At 36.6% G+C, this 25,492-nt stretch overlaps 1 protein-coding gene across 15 annotated transcripts in view; it reads left to right on the top strand.

Annotated features, from left to right (window-relative positions):
• Positions 1-25,492, top strand: part of KCNT2 (potassium sodium-activated channel subfamily T member 2) — a 425,289-nt gene that overhangs the window by 323,715 nt on the left and 76,082 nt on the right. For all 15 annotated transcript variants that reach the window (XR_014326811.1, XM_082857000.1, XM_082857001.1 and 12 more), the window contains 2 exons: positions 10,626-10,760; positions 23,083-23,194. Coding sequence is in view for 14 of the 15 variants with exons in the window: in XM_082857000.1 (XP_082713126.1) it covers positions 10,626-10,760; positions 23,083-23,194 (247 nt within the window). In the remaining variant the exon portion in view is untranslated. The remainder of the gene's footprint in view (positions 1-10,625; positions 10,761-23,082; positions 23,195-25,492) is intronic.

Below are 25,492 nucleotides of genomic sequence, written 5' to 3' on the forward strand. Positions count from 1 at the left end.
TAACTTCATGACATTATTTATTCTGAATATATGAATATCAAGATACTGATTGATGCATCTTGTTTTAGAGTCAGTATCTCAATGGTGATCAACTCTAAAACTTGAGCACACCTCCAGAGGTTTCAGTTGAAGAATTTTCAGGTCTGATGACTCAATGACTTCTTTGATACCACTTTAGCATCCAAGGAAAGGTGAGATAAATTTAGGGCAGGTGTAGGGGAACGAAAACTTGGACCCAATGTCAGAAGAAATAAAAGCTTAATAAAACAAACCTTAGGAGAATAAAAGTTGAATTACTGGATGGCTAGGGTGATAGAGTATGGTGGCAAAGCACCTCCAAGGCCTTGGGATATATCCCTTATTCTGGAAGTTTTCTGGTAGGAGGCTCTAAGAAACTGGCGAAGATCCGGCACATAAGAGATGCTCATCAACTATGTGAATTCAGAAGTGTCCAATTTTGGCTCTTTTTGCTTAAGGTATAATGTGTCCACTGCCTTAAAGATAAATTTAAGACAGGGGTATTTACAAGTTGATTGACTTAGAGCATTCCCATCTCGGATGGCTTGGATCAAAGTGGATCAACTTAGGCCCCAGAATACAGAGAAGCAGATAGGAAGAGGCTTAGAAAGAAAGAAGTGGCACTGTGCCTACAGCAGCCCTGTGATAAAGCAAAGGGGAAAAACTATCCTTTCACCTTATTTATATTATTTCAAGGTATAATTTCTTGTCCTGATGTGTAAATCTCCTAATTGGGTTCTTGGACCCGATTTCAATGTGTATGTGTGTGTCAGAGGGTTTCTCCACACCTCCAGCAAGCAATTGCAGGACACCAGCTCAGTTCTGGGGGAATTCAACTCACTTCTGACACCGTCTACCCAGAAATAGCATTGGATTCCACAGGTTGAAAGTTCAGTCTTACAAAACTGTCCCACTCCCACTTCAGAAGCCAATCACAAGACAGGTTATCACCCCATAACTGATCAGCTATAGATTGGAAATTTCAGTGACCCCCTCCTTGGACTTCAGATGCCAGTTGCATGTCTAGATTGTTACCTGTACTTCTGACTGAATGGCTGTAGATCGGGGGTTCCCACAACCACCTACTCAAGGTCAAGTTATTTGCTAGAGCAGCTCACAGAATTCAGAGAAGCATTTTACTTACCAGATTGCCACCTTATTATAAAAGCATATAACTTGGGAACAACTGGATGGAAGAGATGCACAGGGCAAGGTATGGGGAAAGAGCATGGAGCTTCCATGGCCTCTTTGTGGCCACCACTATCACCAAATCTCTACCTGTTCACCAGCACAGAAGTTCTCCAGACTCCATCCTTTTGGGTTTTTAATAGAGGCTTCATTACATAGGCACGATTGATTAAATCATTGGCCATTGGTGATTGAACTCAATCTCCTGCCCCTCCCCCTACCTCAAAAATCACGGGGTGGGACTGAAGTTCCAACCTTCTATTCAGGTTGGAACTTCAGTTTCCCTGGCAAACAGCCTCATCCTTAGGTACCTTCCAAAAGGCACCTCATTAATTTAAACCCAGTGTTCCTGGAAAGGGGCTTGTTATGAAGAACAAGACACCCATTTCACCTTTTTTGGCTCTGAAGTGATTTCAGGAACTAGGATTAGAGACCAAATATTATGACAAAAGATGCTCCCATTGCTGTTATCACTCAGGAAATTGCAAGGGTTTTGGGAGCTGTGAGCTAGAAAATGTGGTGAAGACCAAATATATGTGAGAAATCTGAATGTGAATACCAAATATACATTCCTTATAAAACACAATAAAAGAATCAGTCTTGCCAAATTTGGGAGTGGAGTTTACTCCATGAAGTGGAGATGGGCTCCACTCCTTTTCCATATCCAGTCTTGCTAAGTAATCTTATCTCAGAGTCACTAATCCCCCTTCCTCCCCCTTATTATTCCAATGAACAGGTGGCAGGAGCTAGGATTTCTTAACCTGTGTACCTGGTGTAGACTTTGGAATTGCCATAACTAACTCAGCCTCTTTCTGTTTGGTTTTGAATTAACAGGTTACCAAACTGCCCAGTTACTGAATGATTGATTGATTGGTTTGTATATTAGAATTATAAAAATCAAGTGGTTATTTCTAGAGTCTTAATTCCTGAATCTGATCAATCACAGAAAAATCTGAAGACTCTGTTTCTCTTAGTTACTGGCAAACTGGTCAGTATTTCAATATAAATATAGATGTAGCTTTTATCAGAGAATATTTTATCTGAATAATACCGTAGTGACTATTTAATAAAATTAATATTCTTTGCCACCACCCTCTGCTTATTATAGTAATAATTGTTGAGCATTTACTACATGGCAATCATCATAGTAGATACCTAACCTTTATTTCACATTGTATTTCCATAAAAAATATATCCATGTCATATAGTGATGATTTATCCTCAGAAAGATGTACCAAGCAGCTTAAGATCTCAAAGCTTGCAAATTACAATGATAACAGTTAAAGAATTCAGTCTGTGTGACTTGATTACACCACTGCCTCTTATTTCATAGAAAGGAAAAAACAGGCCAAAGAAGTTAAATGATTTTTTCCAAGGTCAATTCTAGAATTAGAACCTTCTCTGCAATTCATAGTTCATTGATCTTTCAACTATGTGACCTTACTTTACTTACAGGTTTTTGATATATGCAAAAATACATTGTTTGTCAATTGTTTTTAGAAACAAGAATATTTTAACTTTAGAATATTTTGCATTAAATTTTTTCTTTGCTTTCCTAAGGACTTACAGTTTGGAATCTAGCTATTCACATGATGTTGTTTGTTAAATGATTTTAATGGGGTTTGACTTCTTTTCAAAGCGTTGAGATGAAAGCTCGGGCTATAAAATTTATCAGCTTCCTGTGCATTTCCTGAAAGCAGTATCTAACATTTTTATTTGTTGTTCTCTGTTCCTTTGATTGAGAATGAGGAAGCAAAAACTAAACACCAGTAAATAACGTTCCAGGAAATTTTATGCAATCCTCCTCTTTTTTTTTTAAACAATGAGATACTTGTTTCTCTGCTGTGGCTAGTATTTTTCAGTCTATCCTATAGTATTACAAAGAAATATGATGTTTTCTTTAAAATATTTCTGGGTTATAAGAATTTGCACACTAATAATTGTACACACTTCTACAATTATTAGCTTAGTGGGGTTTGACTTTATTTTAAATGCACATGAGCATTGCTGAAAATAATATCAATACATGGCTACTTAGGAAATTTAGTTGAAGACCAATTTATTCAATATACCAGAAACAAATAACAGATGCCACAAATATGGGATTTAAAAATGTAAATTAAATTTATGATATTCACATACATAATATGTCAAAATAAGTCTTCACAATGTTTCCGGATAGAAAGCCTTCTCCATTTCATAGGGTAATTACATAAAACCCGGGTACATTGGAAAACATCTTACACTTGGTACTGGTTCATTAGAGCTGGTCTCAGTTCTGATTGATTGGCCATCTGTTCTCTTTGGCCTGTTGTTGGGCCACACTGATTTTAAATATTTTGATTACCATCTCACCCTTAAAGATCGTCTAGTCATCTCCTGATACTATTTCATATGAGACATGGAAAAGAGAGTCAAACACTTTGGAATATATTACCCAAAGCTACACAAGGTTAAAGTACAAGATCCAGGCTTATCTTCTTAATTTTTACAACATCTTGTTTAAACTATCCCTTTACTAAATCAATTTTCTTTCCACATAGAGCTACAAGTAAGCTCCAGTTCAGCTTATTTCAAGAATAACGATAAACTGTCTGATATGTCAGGGTCCTTATTAAAGACGTTCAGGCCTTAGACTCACACGGATCTGAAATAAGATCTAAGTTTACCCTCTTGATAGGCCTGTTGCGTATTACGGAATTTCTGTAAGCCTCAATTTTCTCATTTATAAAATGAGTAGAACATTTATCTTAAGTTATTTTGCAAGTCTATAAAATAATGTATATGAAGGACTAGTACCATATCTGACTCATAAAAGACAGTGAGGAAATGTCAGTTTCCCCCCTTCTACCAATCAAGAGAAGGACATTGTCACTATTTAAACTGATGGGAGAATTTCTGTGAAAACCCAATTAACAAAAAAAGGGAAATTTATTTCAAGTTGTTGAAATTAAGCTACTACTGTATTTTTAAGGGAGAGATAAACTTCTTAAAAGTGGAATTATGAAATGCTAGCAAAATAAACTCACTGCATTCTTTTCTCGAATTTGAAACAAAAAAAATAGGTTCATTATAGTTATTAGTTAAATGGGAAAAAATGATCTTCAACTTGCAAATCCATGCAATTTCCCAAAACTTTTAACTTCCTATCAATAGCTAGCTAATTCATATTTGCATATAATGAAAATTTTTATATAATAATGAAGCTATTTTAAATATAATGAGGATATTTAGACTCATAAATAGTCATGTTTCTTAATAGAATTACAGTTAGGACTCTGATGAATGATGTGCTCATTTTTTTTTTCCTAAGCAGTTTAGTGCCATCAGAACCTTTACCGATTTACTTAAATGAGCCAACATAATGCATATGAACGTATAGTTGATATATTCTTTATATTTCAGGTTTCCTTTTAAACCGACTTTATCAGTAAAAGTAGTGGATGGATCTGTTTGTTCTACAAGTTAAATTTTGCAGGGTATTAGATATGCTTCATCAGGATTATATGTCTACCAGGTTTCAGGTGACTTGCCTTGCCTTGTAACATAGCTAGATTCATGTAAGGATGAATTGTGCTACCACAATACAGACGTTAATTTCTAAGGATTTGAAAGATTGTTTGTGCATTGTAAATACATGTTTGTGGCAGAATTTCATGTCAGTAAGATTCATGAGTTTTAGGAATATATAAGGCAATAATTTTGATGTCTACGTACTTCGAATGATTTCTACTGGACAAAACAAAAAAATACAAAGGCCACATATTCAGTTTTAGCTCTAACAGAAGAGTTGGCATAACGTAAGGACTAGTGACCCCGGTACTTCTTATCACATGGAAAATTTTTGGTATCTTTATTAAGTTGAATTATTCAACAACATTAACTACTGTTGCAAGACTTTGGAAGACAGATATGTTACAGTGGACAGATGGTCAGCGAAGATAGTGTAAATAATTGAAATAATCTGAATTTTAAAAAAATGAGGAGGTTATTCCAGACAGGGTATAGCTCTGCAATTAATAATGAGGAATTATGAACCCAACTCTGCTACACAAGTTATTGAGCTACTCACTTTATCTGACTGGAACTATGTTGGAGCAAAGAGAGATAAAACAAAATAATAACCCCCCAAATGACACAGTCAAAAGGATCTTTGAAAGCACCACAGAATCTCAGTGCTGTCCCTGTCTTGTGCCACTTGTATCCTGACGTATTATTCTATAATCACGAGGTGGGTAAGAGACATGGAGGGTCTTGAGTCAGCAGTGAGAATACCCCCTCTGAGCAGTACCCAGAAAGAGAAGAACTGGCAGGCACTAGCCATGACCACTACTGGGACTGTATATGATTATGTTTGTTGAAAACAACCTACAGCATGAGCTTTAAAAATATTTGTAACCTGTGATTCACTAATGTGAAAAGTTTTATGAATGTTTTGGGGTCAGTGATAAAAACAAATGCTAGAAAAAGAGTCATCCAAAAATGTCCAGATGAGTAACATTTATAATAGCAGGATATTGGAAATAGCTTGAAACTCCAGTAATTAATAGCATGAAAGTGAAAATAACATAAATGAAATAATTGAGGATTTTTAAAATGAATTGTGGTACATTTATAATATGTAGTAATATGGGGCCACTTAAAATGGTTAGGAAGTAATTTATTGATGGTAGGAATGTGATCAACAGGGATAGTCTTTGGAAGTTTTCTTTTAATGCTTCACTGCACTGAGCATTATTTTTCTTTAGAGTGGAAAAAGATGAGTAAGATCAACAGGAAGAAAATAAATCAGGGAGGACAAGACTTCTTCAGACTGGGCGAAGCACCTGGGATATTGCAGGGGCTGTACTTCCCTTTGCCTAGAGGTTCCCTTTGCCTCTCCTTTACTGAGCCAAATCCTACTCGTTCTTCAACATCCAAATTAAATATTTCCTCTGTGAAATGATCCTGAACTCTGTCTCCTGAGTGCAACCTATTCCTTAGTTTTTCAGATTACAATGTGTTGTAATTTTGTACTTTTACTTATGTGTTCCAAAAGCTCTATTTCTTACACTACAAGTTAACAACATATTCTTTTTGCATACACCTGCATATACCAAAATGTCTGTTAGATAAAACTTTTTGGATACATATATGCTGAGGGAATAGATGCATGAATGAATTAATAATTCAAAATGAATACAAATTCAAAGAATTACAAAATGAATAAGTAGATTAGGTAATTTCTAAGGAAGCTTCCAGGTTCATGATTCTTTCCCCAAATATGCAAAAAGAGTAAAGATTTCAGTTGCAGTACACATTTGCTCAACAATATATATTGAGGAAATCAGTAATGTAAAAGGTGAATTACTTTAATTTTATATTTTATATATATATATATATATATAGATGGGTACATATTTATTTATTGATATATTGATATATTAAGGGACATATTGTGATTCTGTATATCCCTTAGAGAAAATTACTCTTAATAGGCATGATAATTTAGTTCCTTATGTTTTAATAAAATCATCAGTTCCCCATTTTACAAGACTCTCTCATCATGAATAATTTTAAACTCACTGACAAGACTTTTTAGTTATAAATTAAGAGTATCAATTCAGTGTTTTTGTAGAATAATGCCATAATGTTTCTGATTTAGAAAGCAGAAATACAACTTGTTTTTATCATTGTTGAGCGCATTGTATTATTCATAACAAGTGCAAATGACATTTTAAAATTAATGTTAAGAGAAAAGGCACTTAAAATTAATCTTGTCAACAATGTTTAGTTTTGGAAATGAAAACTAAGTCAACTTACTTCCTTTCCCTAGAAGTGCTGCCACTGTTGTGACATTGTGTTTCATTTTGTAACCCATCTGCTACTTAGGCCAGATATGCATTTTCTGGATGCAATCTGTTGGTTTCCAATGGTTTACTACATGGTGGGCTCTATTGACAAGTAGGTGACAAAATCTTTGGCACACTAACTAGTGTGGTGTCCTGTGGTTTGTCATGTGCTGCACCCCTGTATTGCATGATGAGTGTAATTTGCCATTTCAGTGTTGAAAATATGTTTATTGCATGTGGAGCTTATGTTCTCGTGTTATACATCTTGCATTCAAACTTCCTAAGCAGTAATCTGTTGTTGAATTAAAACAAATCTTGTTGCATGTCAATTTTGTTCCCTTTCTAAAGCTATTCCAGTTTTGTGTCATCTATAGCAGTAACTTTATTACTGTTAACATCTTTGTAGAGAAAACCTAGAATTTCAACATTGTGATGCATTGGTATCATTATCATAACTTCTGGAAACCTTCAAAATAATTCGGAAATGCTCATTTTAAATCAGATTTATAAATTGGAGCATTTCCTTGACAGTCTATTCTGGTAACATATCAGAGTCTTCCAAAAATTTGTTAATTAAAGGTCAAATGTGTGCAATGCTTCAGTTTTAAAATACAAATTGTTATATGCATAAAGATGACATTATAACAAATACAAAAACTAAAAGATCAGAAAACTAGTATGCTTATAAAATGTGTTAATTTTCAATTCTAAAAAAAATCAGCCCAAAACATTCCAAATAAAATGCTAAAAGTTATCCACTGAGAACTTTCATGCTTACATTTCATCTTGTAGATGCTGAAAAACAAAGCTTTGTAACTTTGACAGTGTTTATTGGCTGTGGACACATTAAAGGCCAAACAGATTAACATATATTTAGCTTCCATTCTACATTAATATAATTTATGTTATCAGTTGCATAATACTAACCAACTAACTAAAATGTAGATGTACTAAAACTATTATTTAAATCCATGAAAATGAAATCAATCCATATTTTATCAATAGTAATGTTTCTTTGTTGTGAGAGTATTCTATTAAAATTCATTAGAACATTATATTTAAAAGATATAAAATAAACCTCTCATCTGTCTTTTTTGATGTAAACTATATAATGAATTCTCCATCTATAAAAGTATTTACGGGAGGAAAAGAAGAATGGAAAGGATCAAATCCCTGGGATTAGAGATGAAACAGGATTGGCTACAAGTTGCTAATTATTGAAGCTGGGTGATTGGTACAGGAGGTTCAGTATATAGTATTCTCTTCTGCTTATGTTTGAAATTTTCCTTAAACATAAATAAGCAAAGAAAACTGTGAATGAATTAGAACACACTCACAAACATTCACCTATATTCATTCCTTTACATTCTAGGTTCTCTTCGAAAAGGAAGTCAGAGAAAGGTAGAAAGAGGGGCAATGTCAGTTAGATTATCTGTAACTGTTTTTCATCCATGTTGACTTTTTTCTTGGGCCATCATCTGGTGACCAAACTGCGTAAAGCAATAGTGCTAAAGAAAAAATGGGCAGTGGCTTTGTAGATAAGATAGTGGGGAGAAATTATGATAGACACAGAATTATAAGAATAAATCGGTAGCCAAATAAAAAAAGGAAAGAAAGAATACAATATTAAATGAATATAAATAATTTAAAGTTAAAACATGAAGAACAAAAATGTTTCTACGTGGTTCAGAAATGCCATTCCAATTTTATATATTTTCTATAGATTTCTTTAGATTTAAACTCATATTTAATAATAATTACTAAAATCATTTGCCAAAGTTATGTGTCAACTACAACGGCCAATATTTTGAGTATGGAATTAACTGATATATACAGGTTTAGGTAGTTAGTGACTATTTAGTAAAGGAATTCTCATAGCTAAGTTTTTTGTTAAGTCTCAACTTCATTGATTTATTGCTGATGAAATATTCATATTTTATTATCACTTCTATTTGTGTATCTTTTTTCAGTCAAGCCTACCTTCTACCACCTTATCTTTCCCTTTTCCTATATAGAAAATTATAATTTTTTTAATCAGGGAAGTAAAGACTGTAAGAAATGAAATATGAGAAAGTGGATTACCACTAAAATAAGGTTGGTGAAGACATAAGATTTAGGCATCATTTTTATGGTACATAAGGGACCATATCACATTCATTTTCCACCTACTTTTTTCTTTTTAAAGAATATATTTTAATAGATGTAAGAACAATTATGAATTTCCTAGCTAAAAGGAATACCCTAGTAAAGTGTTCCTAGAGATTTAAACTTGGTCATCATATTGATTGGATGTTATGGTCCTGGCCCCTCTCACCATAGGAAATTTATTTGGAATAACATTCTGTTTCCACAGTTTTAGCCATAAAATCCCTGCCACAGAACACTGCGCCTGATTCAAGCGAAATATTTTTTTCTGGACTACTCCTGGGGATCTTTGACTCAAAGCTTTGGTAATACTCTCTTGCCATATAAAGGAGTAAGAAATCCTGCCTCTTGCCTTCCCAGAAAAGGAAAATTCCTTCTAGTGAATTTGTGAGATGACTAATTCAAGTGATCATGCACTTGGAGAAGATCCTTGGGAAACTGACTCTTCCATTTAAGAAGCTAAAAAGAGCTATTGTTCTTTAAGTTTTACACTTCTCATTTTAAATCAAAAGATGTAGAAATCAATTAGCCCAGTTCTTCTTATCTATCTTCAATCAGTTCTGAACCTAGAATACTCTAGCACTCATTCAAGTTTTGATACAATCTCCCTTATCCAGTTCAGTCCTATTTTTATAGTTTGTGTGAAGCAAAGGCAATGAGATAATGGTTTTCTTAATTCAACTTTTATGGTAACATTGTTTTTAAATTCAGTGTGAGGTAAAATTTTTATCAGTGATAGGGGAGAAGACTGACTCTGTGGTAACTCATAGGAACTTGTGTCCTAGTTTAGCAATTATTTCCTGCAACCAACAAAATTACTTCATTCAATCACTTGCTCAAAAGTGGCTAGAAGGTAGGCTTGAATGCATCCGATATTTATATATTTTACATGCTCTTGGCTGTGTAGAACCAATCTATAACACATAGCTTTACACAAATAAATAATAGACATTTAAAAATAAGTATTTTTAATAAATATATTTCTTTATTAGGCTTGACCATCTAAATTAATATGTGTTCATTTCTATTCTTACCAAAAGTGCCTCAGGGATAAAAAGTGTGAATGTCGTGTCTTTGAAATAATGTGCTAATTGTAAAAACAAGGTTCTAACATGTTCTAATTCTATTTGATTGTAAAATGGGTGTTTCCATGTTTTATTTACAAAATTAATAAGTATTATTAAATAAAGATCCTTAACGCGTGCTTTGAAATGGTTGAGATCTAATGAAACATAAAGAAACCCCAAATACAATTTACTTCATATCAGTAGAGAATATTGTCTTATATTAGTTCCCATAACATCTACCAGTGTCCACTCTGTGAAAGCCACGTATAAGGGCAACCTATACGCCTATAAGCGCAGGGGTGTAAGCAAGTTTTAGCACCATCCTAGTACTGAGATTTATTGAAAGTTCATTTTTCTCTGTTGGTTTTTATCAAAGTCTAGACGATTTACTCAGGTGTGGAGTGACTTTCGCTGCCAACATGGTGGTTGTGGACAAAGAAAGCACCATGAGTGCCGAGGAAGACTACATGGCAGACGCCAAAACGATTGTAAACGTGCAGACCCTTTTCAGGTAAGTGTCTGGATAACCCAGCCCTTAAACATCTGTGAGATATATGACTCTGTGACTCTGTGTATAAAGAATGAACATGAGATATTTATACAGCAGTTATGTCTATTCCCTTCATCATAAAACAAATACTTATTTAGGACCTAATGTATGGCTGGTACTGTGTGAAGTTTAATTTTTAACATCAGGTCAGCAGTTCTTTTAAAAATAAAAAGAATAATGCATTTGTTTTTTCGTATAGTTTAAGAAATCCTAAAAAGCTGTGTGCAGTAGCAGTCATGATTTTTGCCAAACCACGCATGTTTAATTTTGGTTTTATGCCCAGCAGTAGCCAAAGTTATGCATTTACATACTGAATAACCAGGAAGAAAAGATCGCAAGGCTAATATACCCATGTTAGGAGCCAAGTCACAATGTTATCCTCACTTCCTCATGAAAGACACTTCCTGTCTTTCAATAATTAAACCCATCCTGGTAGGAATTCCCGTTAGGGTCATCTTTGCGTAAGAATGAGCAATACTGACCAGAGAAAAGTTCATGCTGTGAGCAAAGTCAAAATTGCCAATAAATCAAGACATCGGTGTCACTTGGAATGATTCTTCCTAAAATCATCTTAAAATTTAAATAACTAAAAGATCATTATTTCAGTTTTATGAATTTTGCAGAAGTCTAAAGGAAATATCTGAGCTACCAAATTATGAAAGTGAATAAAGCAATCTGAACTCTATCTTTATCTCCCCTCACTTCATACCTTTGTATTGTAGTAAACCATATATTGAGGATAGTTATCTGTTTATAGTTTGAGGTCAGAATTCAGGAGAGAGAGCCAAGTTGTGTGTCTCACTTAAGTTGACTATTTATTATATGATCTTAGGCAAATTACTTTCCATTTATTATATGATCTTAGGCAAATTACTTTCCTTAATCACAAGGTTGTTGGAGATTTAAGAACATATAATGCCTTAGTACCTGCCTGGTCGTTTTCAATTTCTCAATAAATGTTAGCTACTATAATTATTAGCCATAGACTTATTACTTACGTGGGGCAGAGTGGAAAAGCTACAGACCTTGGAACAATATAGCAACAAACTTCATCTGACATGATCTCTATCCCAGAGGTTCCCACAGAAAATTACTGTGACTTTGAGTATGTTTCTTAACCTCATTGAAATTCAGTTTCCCTCATCTATAAAATGCATGTGGAGAATAATTAACCCTTCTTACAGTGTCAGTGTGAGGACAGGAAATCAGGTATGTAAAGAATCTGTCACAGCAATTGGAAAAATCTACCCTAACTTGCATTAGAATCTCCTCCTGTTCCAGAAGGAGTAATACACCCTCTAAAGTTACTGTAATGGGCAGTTCATTTAGAATATAGCTAACTAGTCATTGAGCTATGTAAATAGTACATTTAAAGGTAGCATAGCACATGTTGAAAATATGACATATATATAAGCATTCTTTTTTCTCTAGAGAATGAAAAAGGAAACCACAGGGTGGAAAATGAATTCAGATAGATGAGATTTATAGCCAATGAATAAAGTAAAATCATACTTTTTGATTCCATGCTTGGCAAAAGCTAATTATAGTTTTAACAGGAGAGGATCCTGGTCTTTTTGATTAAACGTGCCATTTTAATTTTCAGCTTATTGTGAGTTTATTTCTCTTATGGTGACAGTTCTATTGGTTTGACATATTCTCTGAATGAATGATTTTTATTTCAAGAGAATAATAAACTCCCATCTTACTGAGAGGTGCAAAGGCTCTAATTAATCTTTTTCAATGAACTAGATGACCAGAATAACTAAGGACAGCTGCACATGTGGTTGCTGGTGGTGGGAAGGCCCCCTTCCCTGAGTACCTGGTGGAGGAGGCATCACATATTGAAAGAATGACTGGATGAGTGAATGAGTGATTTTGGATCTTTTCACTATTAAGGTTACCTATCTTCAGCAGACCATTTTAGAAATTATGCAATTTGTATGGCTCATAAAAACATCTAGACTGAATAGTTTCAAGCAGAAATTTGAGAAGAACTATGAAATACCCAGATTTTGTTCTCTCTTTTCCTGTGTCTGTAAAGGCATTATCATTTTTCAAAGTATATAACAATATTTTTCAGGAAAAAAAAATTATGATAGACCCACAGACATAGAAAACAAACTTATGGTTACCAAAGGGGAAAAGGAGGGGAGGGATAAACTATGAGATTGGGATTAACATATACACACAACTATATATAAAATAGATAACCAAAAAGGACTTACTGTATAGCACAGGGAACTCTACTCAATATTTTGTAATAACCTATAAGGGAAAAGAGTCTGAAAAAGAATATATATATATATATATATATATATATATATATGTAACTGAATCACTGTGCTGTACACCTGAAACTAACACAACATTGTGAATCAACTATACTTCTATTTTTAAAAATATGGTAATATTTAAAATAAACTTTAAAAAAATCTATGAAACTTTTTTATGGAGTAATTCATCAGCCGTTAATCTAGGCATGCTAAACTGGGCTAGTCTTACATAATAAAAGAGTCAGATACAAGTGGGTCCCTATGGTATATGGAATACCATTTATGTAGATAAATGACCCAAATCGTACAGACTTGGTAGTTTCATTTTATCGGTGCAGTCAGTCAGATATCACCCTTGAGGTCACTCTGCCACATTCCTTGAAGGTTTCATTTCTTGATTCACTGTGACTCTTGCCAACCCTGCTTCTACCATAATTCTTGATGTTTTCAAAAATCCTACCCAGATGGTCCTTTCGATGTCTGACCTTAGCCACCTATTCTCGTGGTCATTAGAATACCAATAATTCCTCCCCGCCATATTCTGAATTTCATTCAACTCTCTGAGCACTGCTACCTATTTTCTACCTCATTGCTTCCCATATCCCCCACTCCGAACAGTCCTTTTCTGCTGGAGTCTACTGTCCACTGATTCTACTGTCCTTAGTCACCTGAGGGCTCTCTTCCCTCTTTACCTGGATTAAACTCCAAGATCAGTCATGACCAACAGTCCTGTGCTGAAACCCTAAACAACCAATTACTGATTATCTACTATGGGCTAACACAGATCTCAACTCTGTTTCCTTTTTCTGTCTTCCTCCTACTCCCAGTTTTCTGTCCTTTCAGATTTTCTACCCACCAGCTTGCATGAAATTTCCTAGAGGCAGATGACAGCACTCCAGAGAGAGGATCCAGTTACTCTTATAAGTAAGCGTCAGGCACCCAGAAGTCCAGTCACAGTGGGTGGATAGCAGACTATTTATTCAGAAGAAAAGCCTAGGGCCCCATCTCCAAGGCAACTAGATTCTTACACATCGAGTATGCAAGAGTAAATAGTGTTAAACATGATTAAAGAACACAACTTAGGTAATACAAACAAACTTTAACACTTCATGAAGTGGACAGTCTGCATTCCCAAGGGTCCAGAGAACTCCAAACTGGGGTGAGAGGCAGAAAGTTTTTATAGCTTAAAAGAATAAGAAACAAGGAAGAGAAAAAAAATAGAAAATGAATAAGGAACAAGGATATAAGTACAGAGCCCAGAGTTGGCTTGGCATTTGGGGGTTGGCTGACTTGACTATAATCTATATCTGGTCAAGTGGGACATTTACAGGAACAGGAAGGTTTAGGTTTTGGTTTGCTGATGTGGCACCCAGGGCAGGAGCCACTCCATCTTGGGCCTAGAAATTATTTCAACAATAGTAGGTCTAAAAGATCTCAGCCAATCCTTGCATCTTTATGACCATCATTCATTCCTCAAACGAGAGCCAATTTCTTACTGGTTAACTAGTAAGGCTGGGGTGTTGATAGAAGTCTGGCTAACAGAAGCCATTTCAATTCTGGGATGTGTACTCTGATTACAAAAACAAACTGTGCCACCCTGGGTGGTGAAATAGAATGCTTAGCTGCACCTGGAGTTTCTCTTAAACCAAACCTTGAACCTATCACACTGTTTAGCTGAAGCATTTTAACGTAAAGTCAGAACTATCTTAAGAGTCATGCAGCTGGTATTGATGGAGCTTAGGATTTAAATCAGAAGTGTCCCAAAGTCTAACATTAAGTTCATTTTAATCTAGGCAGCCTGAATGTGCCCACACTATTGCATCATCCTGCCAAGCAAGGTTGCTGAAAGGACTAAGTGAGATGATTTCTGAGAAGCACTCAGCAGCGCCAGGCACATAATAGGCAGATAATAATTGGCAGTGTCCTCAAGTTGCAGTTTCTAAAATATTGTGGTCATGAAAGTGTGTAAGCAGACATCATGGTTACTTTACTAGTTAGAAAATTGGGGCAAGAATTTAGATGCAATATTTTCTTTGGCTTATTTATTTCTAGGAGACAATCAAATCTTGTGATCTCCATAGTATCTGGATGGTACTAGGCAAATAAAGAGTACTGTATACTGTTACTTTATATGGGGTGATGCTACATTTTATGCTAGCATTTCTGACTGTTTAGCTGTTTGGGCCATGCCATTTTAACTTGATTATTTTGACATTCTGTTTGGACGTGGGGTTTTTTGACTTTTACATTTTTTGCTTCTAAAACTGTGAAGGAATGTGTTAGAAAAGTCTTCAATCTGTGCTTATATTAGAGCCCAGGAGACAAGAATGAGATGGAATTCAAGTATGAAATGAAAGGGAGTGCTCTAGTTCACAACCTATTGATGTAACTGGTATGACCAGTATGAAGTAAGGTTAAATTTGTTATTCAGAAGCTCAGATTGATTGTTTGAGCCCCTACCTGCCCAGCTTACTAGGACTCACAGCTTTACTCAACAGGGCTCTCTTCTCCCCCGATTGTTCAAGGACCTTAAAAGTTAGTCCCCAAAGACCAAAGGCAAACAGAAGCTCCTTAATTCACTGGCAGTGTTTATGTGCATGGGAGGTGGAAAGGGGAGGAGAAGTTAGGGGAGCCTTGGGGGCATGGGGAGAATTCCTTTCCATCTGCAATTGCATCTGTGACATAGTTTTGTGATTGAAAGCTGGAAAACACAGTTTAATGTGTCTTCATCCACCTTGTGTGGCAATTACCTATTTGCTGGTTTGGCCCCAGAGAACTACCCAGGAAGTGATTCATCTTTAACATCCAAAGCCTAGAGCATGGTGTCCACAGTTTTAATGCTCATTTAGTGAGCACTCTGAAGTGTGTGCTAGGATGGCTGGACCAAGAGGAACCTCCAGCCGTGCTTTGTGCCAGCATGAGCTGCCTCTCCAGAAGGACCTAAGTGGGTCCTTACCCAGATGTGTTCTTTGTCGCAAGGTGAGTTTTCCTTTATGGGTTCTTAGTGGCCCCATAATGCAGCAAACTTCCTCTGGGATGACCTCTAGCCCAGAGGTTCCAGACCCCCTGAGGAAGGGAATGGCTCCACTACTTTGCTCAGAAGAGACTGTGAATCCTTTGCAGGTGGCCCACCACCTCCCCCAGAGAGCATTTCAGAGCACAGAAGACATTGGCAGATAAGGTCTTTGTCAGGTTAGAGCCTGTTAAAATTTCTCTCCTACCTGTCTAAGCACCTTTCCTTACACTTCTAAGAGAAACACTCAAGTGAGTCTCCATAGCACAAAGATCCCCTGTCTGATTTCCAAATTAAAAGAAAAGCAGGGGGCTTCCCTGGTGGCGCAGTGGTTGAGAGTCCACCTGCCGATGCAGGGGACACGGGTTCGTGCCCCGGTCCGGGAAGATCCCACATGCCGCGGAGCAGCTGGGCCCGTGAGCCATGGCCGCTGAGCCTGCACGTCCGGAGCCTGTGCTCCGCAACGGGAGAGGCCACAACAGTGAGAGGCCCGCGTACCGAAAAAATAATAATAATAATAAAATAAAATAAGAAAAGCAGGTCCTCACTTTCAAATTTAAGTTTCTCTTGCTAAAGTTTTACCTAACAAGGCGCTCGATACATTCGGAAAATATTGAACGTTTTCACATTTTTATGAACGAGTATTAGTATCTAAATTAAATTTAAATAAGCACATCAAAATGTGCCTTGAATGAAAAGCAACCACTTCAAATGCCCAAGACATTTTGGGGTAGGAAGTTTTGCTGTACTATCCAAGGAAAGTATTAAGTCATTTAAGGACTTAGCTAGAGGATTATAAATTTGGCAACTACTGAAAGAAAACAGAAGAATATATGTGATCTAGTCCAGTGGGTGAAGGAATGCCTCTCCCTGAGGAACTGGTCTTTTACTAAAAAGATAAAGGCAGTAAGTGGGCTTAAAAGATGAACAGAGCATTCCACAGGGGGGCAGCAAATACCAAGGCGCTAGGTACTAAACATCCAAGGACTTGGAGCAGAGCCAGAGGAAGGTACTCCAGAGGCTGAGATGGAAACCAGAAGCCAGACTATTCATGGCTTTGAAGAACACTTTAGTAAGTTGCCCTTTATTTTAAGAATAACAGGAAATCATTGAAAGATAGGAAAGTTTAAAATATTATTTTAGCTACAGTGTGAAGAATGGTTTGGGAAAAGTGAGAGTGGGTGAAAACCGACCAGTTAGAAGACTTTTGAATTGCAAGGACTATAAGAGCATAAATGTCAAGTTAAAAATAAAAAAGGAATATCGTCTCTAGCTTGGCAAAATAGTCATAGTCTTACTGAAGAAATAACACACATAGGCACTCGGGAAATGATGTAATTCAAAACATTGATACCGAATACATATCAATGCAAGAGTGATTTTTTTATACAGTGCAAAAATTTTAATATTTTGTTCGGTTTACATGGATTAAAATTTTAAATGCAGGAGATATCTGATATTTATTATACTGTCATTTATTACTACTACCCCAGACTCAGATCTAAAGTGTTTTAAAAACATTTGTGAAAAAATATGTTCATGTTTGTTTTAGTGCCAATATTCAATCATAGTCTAAAACTGGGGGCTCATGCATCTAAGTGTGTTTCTATACCTTTCATAATAATATACACCCTTTGTTATTCAGAAACATCATTCCCAGCCACCACAGATCAAAATTTATAGTGTAACACACTAGCTCACTAAGTAATATTTTTTTAAAATATTGTAAATAATTTTCGGATTTGTATGTTCTGATGTTTGTTTGTTTTGCTTTAATATATACAGGCAGCTAGTCTCAGAGTTCTCCCAGTCTCTGAAATGAAGTATATGGTATGGTTTTCATCTAATGAATTAATTCAAGCAGATGACAATTCCATAGATATTTTACACAATTATACTTACGTCACCGAGTAAATTGGCCCATCAAAATGTGTCTTGAAGAAAAAACAACCATTTCAACTGCCAAAGACATTTTGGGATAGCAAGTTTTGCTCCAATGTACAAGGAAAGTATTAAACAAGTCATTTAAAACTTAAACTAGAGAAGTAATTGTAGAACAATTTAAAATAGAACAAACTACATTATTTTCAATTACTATATTTCTTTATGATGATCCTAGTATCTAGGGAAAAGAGACTTATGAGGTCATTTAATTCTAAAATGTTATATATTCAAAATGTATTTAGGTCATATTAAGGCTCAGAAATGGATTACAGTATTAGTATTTTAAAAATATATAATTAAATCTATTAGACAACCAAATTTGCAAATATAAAGTATTATAATTGAATACAAGTAATATTTTATAGATACGAAGGGCACTACAATAAAATGTTTCATTATTTAAGTATTATTTAGTTCTAGATTTTCACTAGGTGGCAGACTTAGTGCAGTTCCTCAGTTTAAACTAACATAAATGGTGTAGGTTCAATTATATAGAACAGAAATGGCACATCACATAAATTTTGTTGTCCTATCTAATTTCAACTCTAGAAGTCACTTAAATACAATGACTAGATCACTCAATCATTTTATTACTGACTCTTACTAAGACCTCAAATACATCTGGCTACAGATATATATATATATATTTCTGTTTGATGTAATGTGTTAGAAAAGGATTATAAACAAAAGATTTCAAGTGGTCATAAATTTGTCTAAAGTTAGAAAAATAATATATGTGAAAGATAAAAGCCATATTTCTCAAAGAAAATAAAAATTTCCAAAAGTTGAGATACATTTTTCATTTGTTTACTCTTTGTTTCCTCAGAAATTCCTTCTCTGGCCATATATCTCAGTACCTTCCAAGATGTTCCTCACAAGCTATCCATTCACTAGCATCTTAAAGCTATTTAATTTTGAACCACAGATTTCAGTCATCCACATTTATCATCCTTAGAAAAATATGTACAACCTTATAATTTATGAATTTTTTGCAGTTTCCTTTATTAGATCATAAGAGTCTAATATAAAGGCAGGAATTTCATGTTCCACTTTTTTTTTATCTCCTGGAGACCAGAGCTCTCCAACAGCAAACACTTGATATTTATTTGCTAAATTAGATACTAAATATTGTCTTCAGTAAATTGAAACAACTATAATGAAGTTGTGATCTAACAGCTCCTATTTCCGGATAGATACAGAAGTAGAGATTACAAAAGTTTAAAATAGAGTTGACTTGTAATATCTGAAACTCCAACATGTTACTAGATATTCTTAATAACTTACTATTTTATTTGGGTCATTTGAGTTTCCTTTCCTACCTACCTATTTATTAAAATAGGGAGGGGGGCAGGTTCGTGTTCTAGACCCTGACTGTTTGTGTGTGACCCAGGCTCTGCTACCTACTAGAATGTTACCTTGAACGTTTTATTTGGTTTTTCTGGGCCTCAGTTTCTTCGACTGTAAACTAATAATTGTAAGTAAATCATAGAGTAGTTTTTGGAATTTGAAGAAATGGTAAGTGACTCTCTCGATTTCCTAAACAAGTTGGAAACTATTGAGACCCAAAGAAGTCAGGCAGTTGGGGATCCCATGCTAGGCAGAACTGTGTAGCGTTGGTGCCTGGCAGTAGTGGAGAACCCTGATCAGGAGCCCTGCTAGACAACCACTGGGCCTGCCCTGTAAGGCTGGGCTCACTTCATGGCCTGGCTCAGACCAGCACACACCCAGAGATACTGAAAAGGCAGAGTCAGGAGTGAGCCATATGTCCCCAACTCCTCCCAGGGAGCAGGGGGTGCATATGGAAGCCCAAAAGAAGGAGGTCCTTAACCTGATGTTCTGAAGATTACATGAATCAATACATGGAAAGCTCTAAGAATAATGCTCTGTAAATTTTAGATATTATCGGGTTTTGGACCTTTAACCTTCCAAAAGATTAAAAAAAAAAAAGTGAAAAGACAAAGAGAAAAACCTCAGGTCAGTTAATTTTCCTTTTTAGAAGCTCAGATTATGAATATGGCATTTATTCTCTAAATGAGACTACATGCTTTATCTTCATTCGTCCATGTTGCTCTTATTTATTCATTTTAGTTTCTATTTTGACAGCCAATTGACACACCATATCATGGTAAATATCTTTAGAGACATTGTTCTTTTAAGATATTTCTTTTTTTTTTTTTTTGTGGTATGCGGGCTTTTCACTGTTGTGGCCTCTCCCGCTGCGGAGCACAGGCTCCAGACGCGCAGGCTCAGCAGCCATGGCTTACGGGCCCAGCCGCTCCGCAGCATGTGGGATCCTCATGGACCGGGGCACGAACCCGTGTCCCCTGCATCGGCAGGCGGACTCTCAACCACTGCGCCACCAAGGAAGCCCTAAGATATTTCTTAAGTGAATACTTGTGAAACTTCCAGATGGTACGAGATTTGTCATTTCTTAGGCTTACCAGATGGAGTCCCACCAGCCCAAAAGTCAATTGATATTTTTTTCTATCAGGCCACTCTTCTAGTTTTTCAAAAGTTTCTGAGAAAATGAACTTTTAATCAAATGTGCTACCATTGGGGACTTTTGAGTGAGAATAGAGCTTCTAAAAGAAAGTCCTGAGGAATACAGATTATATGGTGTTTCTCCATAAACTAATCTAGTTAAATCACACCCCTTCTTCACCAAGATTTAATCCACTAAACCAAAAATACACAAATCAGAACGGCGAGATGTGTTTATTGTAACAAAGAATTATCAATTAGAGGAATATAATGTGAACTTCTAGGACACTAGGAGGGAAACTTTGCCTTCCTGGCTGCTGTGCTTTAGTAGGAAGGCTGAGGTGTGGATGAAACCAACCAGAGTTTAGTGCAAAATGCAGTGTAATAAGCAGTATTACAAATAAACCAAATACCAGGAGCCACTGTGGAATCTGACTTTAAGCAATGGTACAGCTTCATCTCAATGAGATTTGATAAGAACTTTAAATAATTGTTGAGATTCCCAATATAGGGGTGGAGGAGGAAAGTAAGGAAGGAGGAAACTACATTTCAAGCAGAAATAGCAACAGGAGAAAAAAGAAAAAAGTTAAGAAAATAGTAATACCGCCACAACTAAGGAACAGGACCTGTTATGTATCAGACACTGTGCTAAGTCTTTCACAAACTGTATCTCTAAGTTTCATACCACCTCTCCTGTACAGAATCTGAGATTTAGTGTTTCCCCAGTCAACTCAAGGTAACAGAACTATTGTAAACCGTGATGAACTGCACAAATAAAATTATACTTTGCGGTACGCGGGCCTCTCACTGTTGTGGCCTCTCCCGTTGCGGAGCACAGGCTCCGGATGCGCAGGCTCAGCGGCCATGGCTCACAGGCCCAGCCGCTTCGCGGCATGTGGGATCTTCCCGGACCAGGGCACGAACCCGTGTCCCCTGCATCGGCAGGCGGACTCTCAACCACTGCGCCACCAGGAAAGCCCAATAAAATTATGCTTTTAACATTAAAAGTCAACAAAAGAAATTATGTTCTGATTGTTCTTTTGCTGATATTATTTCAATCCAACTTATTACAAGTTACCTGTTGTACTTAAAGTACAATAATATTTGCTCTCAAAACGGAGATGAGGCCGTGTGGCTATATTTGTTCCTCCGAAGAGTGGATCTCATGAAACACCTGATGATACCGTAGTTTGCAAAGGCTTTGATTAGGTAAGTCTTGATACCAGTCCAGCAATGTAACCAAGAGGGCACATGTAGTTTTCACAGATAACTCTGAAATATAGCATTTTTAAGCATTTTTTAGGTCTTAACTGATAGGGTGACTAAGCCCTCTGGAAATTGACCTGAGGGCCCCTCAGGGAAAGCCCAGCAAGCCTGCAGGCAGACCCTCACTCCCTGGGAGGAGGGAGAGGGTCTAGCAAACCATCCATCAGCTTTAGGGAGTTAGAGCCGAGGAAAGGGGTAATCGCATCCGTCATTCTGGAGTTCAGAGTCAGGGCTCCCAGCTTCCTCTCTAAGACACCAAGCCAAGCGCTCAGGCAGATGGAGTAACAGTGCCCTCACTCCTGGACCCCACAGATAATGCGAGATCAGCTGGAGATGCTGATTTGTTTCTGAGCCACGAGTCAGATGTTTCTGGCCAGCATATTTCAGTCAGTTCTAGTGCCTGAGTTCAAGGCATGGGTTCAGCTACTGGTAGGAATTTGAAGTGGCCATAACTGGGTTTGAAGACATATTGTATGGAGAGCAAAGCTGATTATCACATGATGTGGCCGCCACAGAGAATCTCAAAATATTTGAGCCAGGACAGCTACCAGTGATCACGGACATCAGCTAGAGATCAGATCATCAAGCACAGCGACAATTAAGAAGGTGTTTGCTGTGGTTTTATTTTGCCCGGTTTTTCGGGGGGGGGGGAGAAATCATGTGTGTGCATGGGTATGTGTGCACTTGCACACGTGTGTTTTTGAGGGAGAGGAGGTAAATGGAAAGAACGCTAATGCAAAACTCCAGGCAAGTGGGAAGTCTCAGGATCTTTCTAGAACAACGCCATCAATTGAGCCATGACCTCAATTCATTACAATGAGTTGTTATTTCAGTTAAAATAGTTGCTCTTCTCAGAAATTCATTGTAGCAGGATTTGGCATTTAAAAGCACATACTATGAGGACAGGGAACCATAGAAGATCAAAGAACTCAATTATGAACAATAAGCTCGTCATAGGAAATTTTTGCCAATCCGGATATTCATCTTACAAATTTTTATTTCAATATTATCCATGAGGTAACTTCTTCCATCAGCTTTATGAATGTGTGGCGAGAAAATGCCTAATAAAAGCCAAATTACTGAATTTATTTTTCTTATGGTGCTAAAATGTTGGTTAACATATTCTTTGGGAAAGAGGGTTTCATTTTTCTTGCACCACACAGAACAGGTGATGTGGCATGGCCTGCTCTTATAATTGCGTGTAGTTTTATGCCTACAGCTAGGTATCACTCACTCATAAATATGTTGTTATAAAAAATACCATGTTGGATTGTTAGCGTAATCCAAATGTTTCTTTGAAATGCAGGTTGTTTTCCAGTCTCAGTATTATCACAGAGCTCACCCACCCAGCCAACATGAGATTCATGCAATTCAGAGCCAAAGACTGTTACTCCCTTGCTCTTTCCAAGCTCGAAAAGGTAAGAATTCACATCATGAAGTAAGTTGCATTTAACCTTTTGGGTTGAAAGACTAACTCTAAAATTTCTACATGTAGAGAGAAATGCCATGAAATAGTAAAAATAAAAATGCTGTTTTGAATTCCTATATGGGGCTAAAATCTTAATTTATAATTTTTTAAAAGTATGGATTGATGGATTTGAACCATTTATATCACAAGTGAACATGATGGAGGTATCTCGTTCCATCATCGGTAATCATATATTGAAAGCATGATATATGAAAGAGTTAAACTCAACAGGAGTATATATACTCACTTATAATGTCCATTATTGATAATATCATGAGTACTATGTCAAGACATCTACATTTACATAGGAATTTGCAGTTTTCATAAATCCTTAAAGTCCTAGAAAACTTGTAGGCTTTGTTGAAAGTCAGTTCCCAAAGGAGATAATATGAGACACAAGCTCACAATCTGAGACAAAGCCAAGTTTATTGCTTATGTAAGGGAGGCTGTCACCTCAAGAGAGCTTTTTTTTTTTTTGGTTTATAAATATTTATTAAAATTGAAAGTTGTTTGCTCTTCTATCCCATGAGCATCCATCCACCTGCCTGTCACCTGTTAAGATGCATGACTGCTGTCATAAATGCCTTTGGAATCTTCAGGATAACAGAACATCTGCCTTTGCTTAAAACTCCTTGTTCCTTGCCTTCCTAGCCAACACCGCTCTTCACAACTTTATATAAAAGGTCTCCAAAATTTGTACACCAAGTGAGCCATCCATGAATAAAAACATATACCTGGGATCCAAAAAAAGTTGGCCTGGACATGTCAAAGACTCAAGTCCACCTAAGAAATAAGAGTGGTTTTATAATAGCCAAAGATGAATTTTCTCCCCACAAATCTAAAACATGCCTGCAATCAGATAGAGCTAATTAAGACTCAAGAGAGCTTTGTCAATGTCTTGGAGTGGGGAAAGGAAGGTCAAAGTTTATCAAGAGTTGGGAATTGTATTTAATGAGGCTCTTTTCATGTGGGGACTTACTCGGATTAGGAAGAGATGAGAATAACGCTAAGGAAGACAGTGGCGTTATTGCAAAGTCATGTTATGGGCACAGAAAGGTGTGGTTTTCTTCTCAGTATCCAGGCTGAGTGTGGGGATAAATGGATTTTGCATTCCAGGTGTACTTGATACTAGTGTACTGGGAGAGTTCGATGTAAGAGAAAAAAATAAGATCCAATCTCATACGTGAGAAAATGTGTTAAATCTATGCCATCTTTATTGTTTGTAATAATATTTATAAAATAGAGATAAGAATGGCTTACATTTTTTTTTTGGTTAGTTTTTTTATTTCACTTCATTTTATTTTGATTACCTGTTACGTCGGGCACTGTCCTGATTCCTGGGTGACGTACTGTTGAGTGAGGTCACTTCTTGTCTGTGAGGTACTCACAGAGTGAGGTACTCTTGTCTGTTGGTTTCCATCTTCAACGCTGGTCACATACATTGTGTTGGTAGAGCCTTGCCACTGCCCCTTTATAGGCATAGTTACCTTGTTGCTAGGCACTGCTTCCAATTGAGGAAACAGAGTTTAAGACAGATTAAATAACTGTTGTGCCCAACACACAGTGAGGCCAAATACACTGAAAGGTCAGAGTTTGGAGCAGAGAAAGGTTTATTGAAGGGCCAAGCAAGGAGAACGGGGCAACAAGTGCTCTAAAGACCTGAACTCTCTGATGGTTTTGGGGGAAGACATTTTATAGGCAAAATTTGGGGAGGGGGCTGCAGGGTGTGTTACCCTCCTCTGATTGGTTGGACGTGGTATTCCAGGAATCTCAATCATCAACCTGATTGTTTGGAGGTGGTATTCCAGGAATCTCAATCATCAACCTTCTCCTTCCAACCAGTCTGGGTCCATGAGCTTATGCTCTGCCTGAAGTTACCATCCTCCACCAGGGTGGGAGCCTTAGTTCCCACAGAACTCAGAGATATGTATGTAAATATTTTGTACGTCCCCCAAGGAGGAACCACGACCAGGCCCCATTGCTGTACTATCCTTTTCTTTGCTTTCCTTGCCTTTTTTCTTTTCTTTTCCTTTCTTTATTGAAGTATACTTGATATACAATACAGTGATTCACAATTTTTAAAGGTTATACAAACTAGTGAATATAACAAAAAAAGAAGCAGACTCACAGGTATAGAGAACAAGCTAGTGGTTGCCAGTGGGGAGAGGGAAGGAGGGAGGGGCTATATAGGGGTAGGAGATTAAGAGAAACTGTAGGTATAAAATAAGCTATAAGGATATATTGGATA

The sequence above is a fragment of the Leucopleurus acutus genome (genome assembly GCF_964270905.1).
Source record: "Leucopleurus acutus genome assembly, chromosome: 2".
NCBI classification, from domain to species: Eukaryota; Metazoa; Chordata; class Mammalia; order Artiodactyla; family Delphinidae; genus Leucopleurus; species Leucopleurus acutus.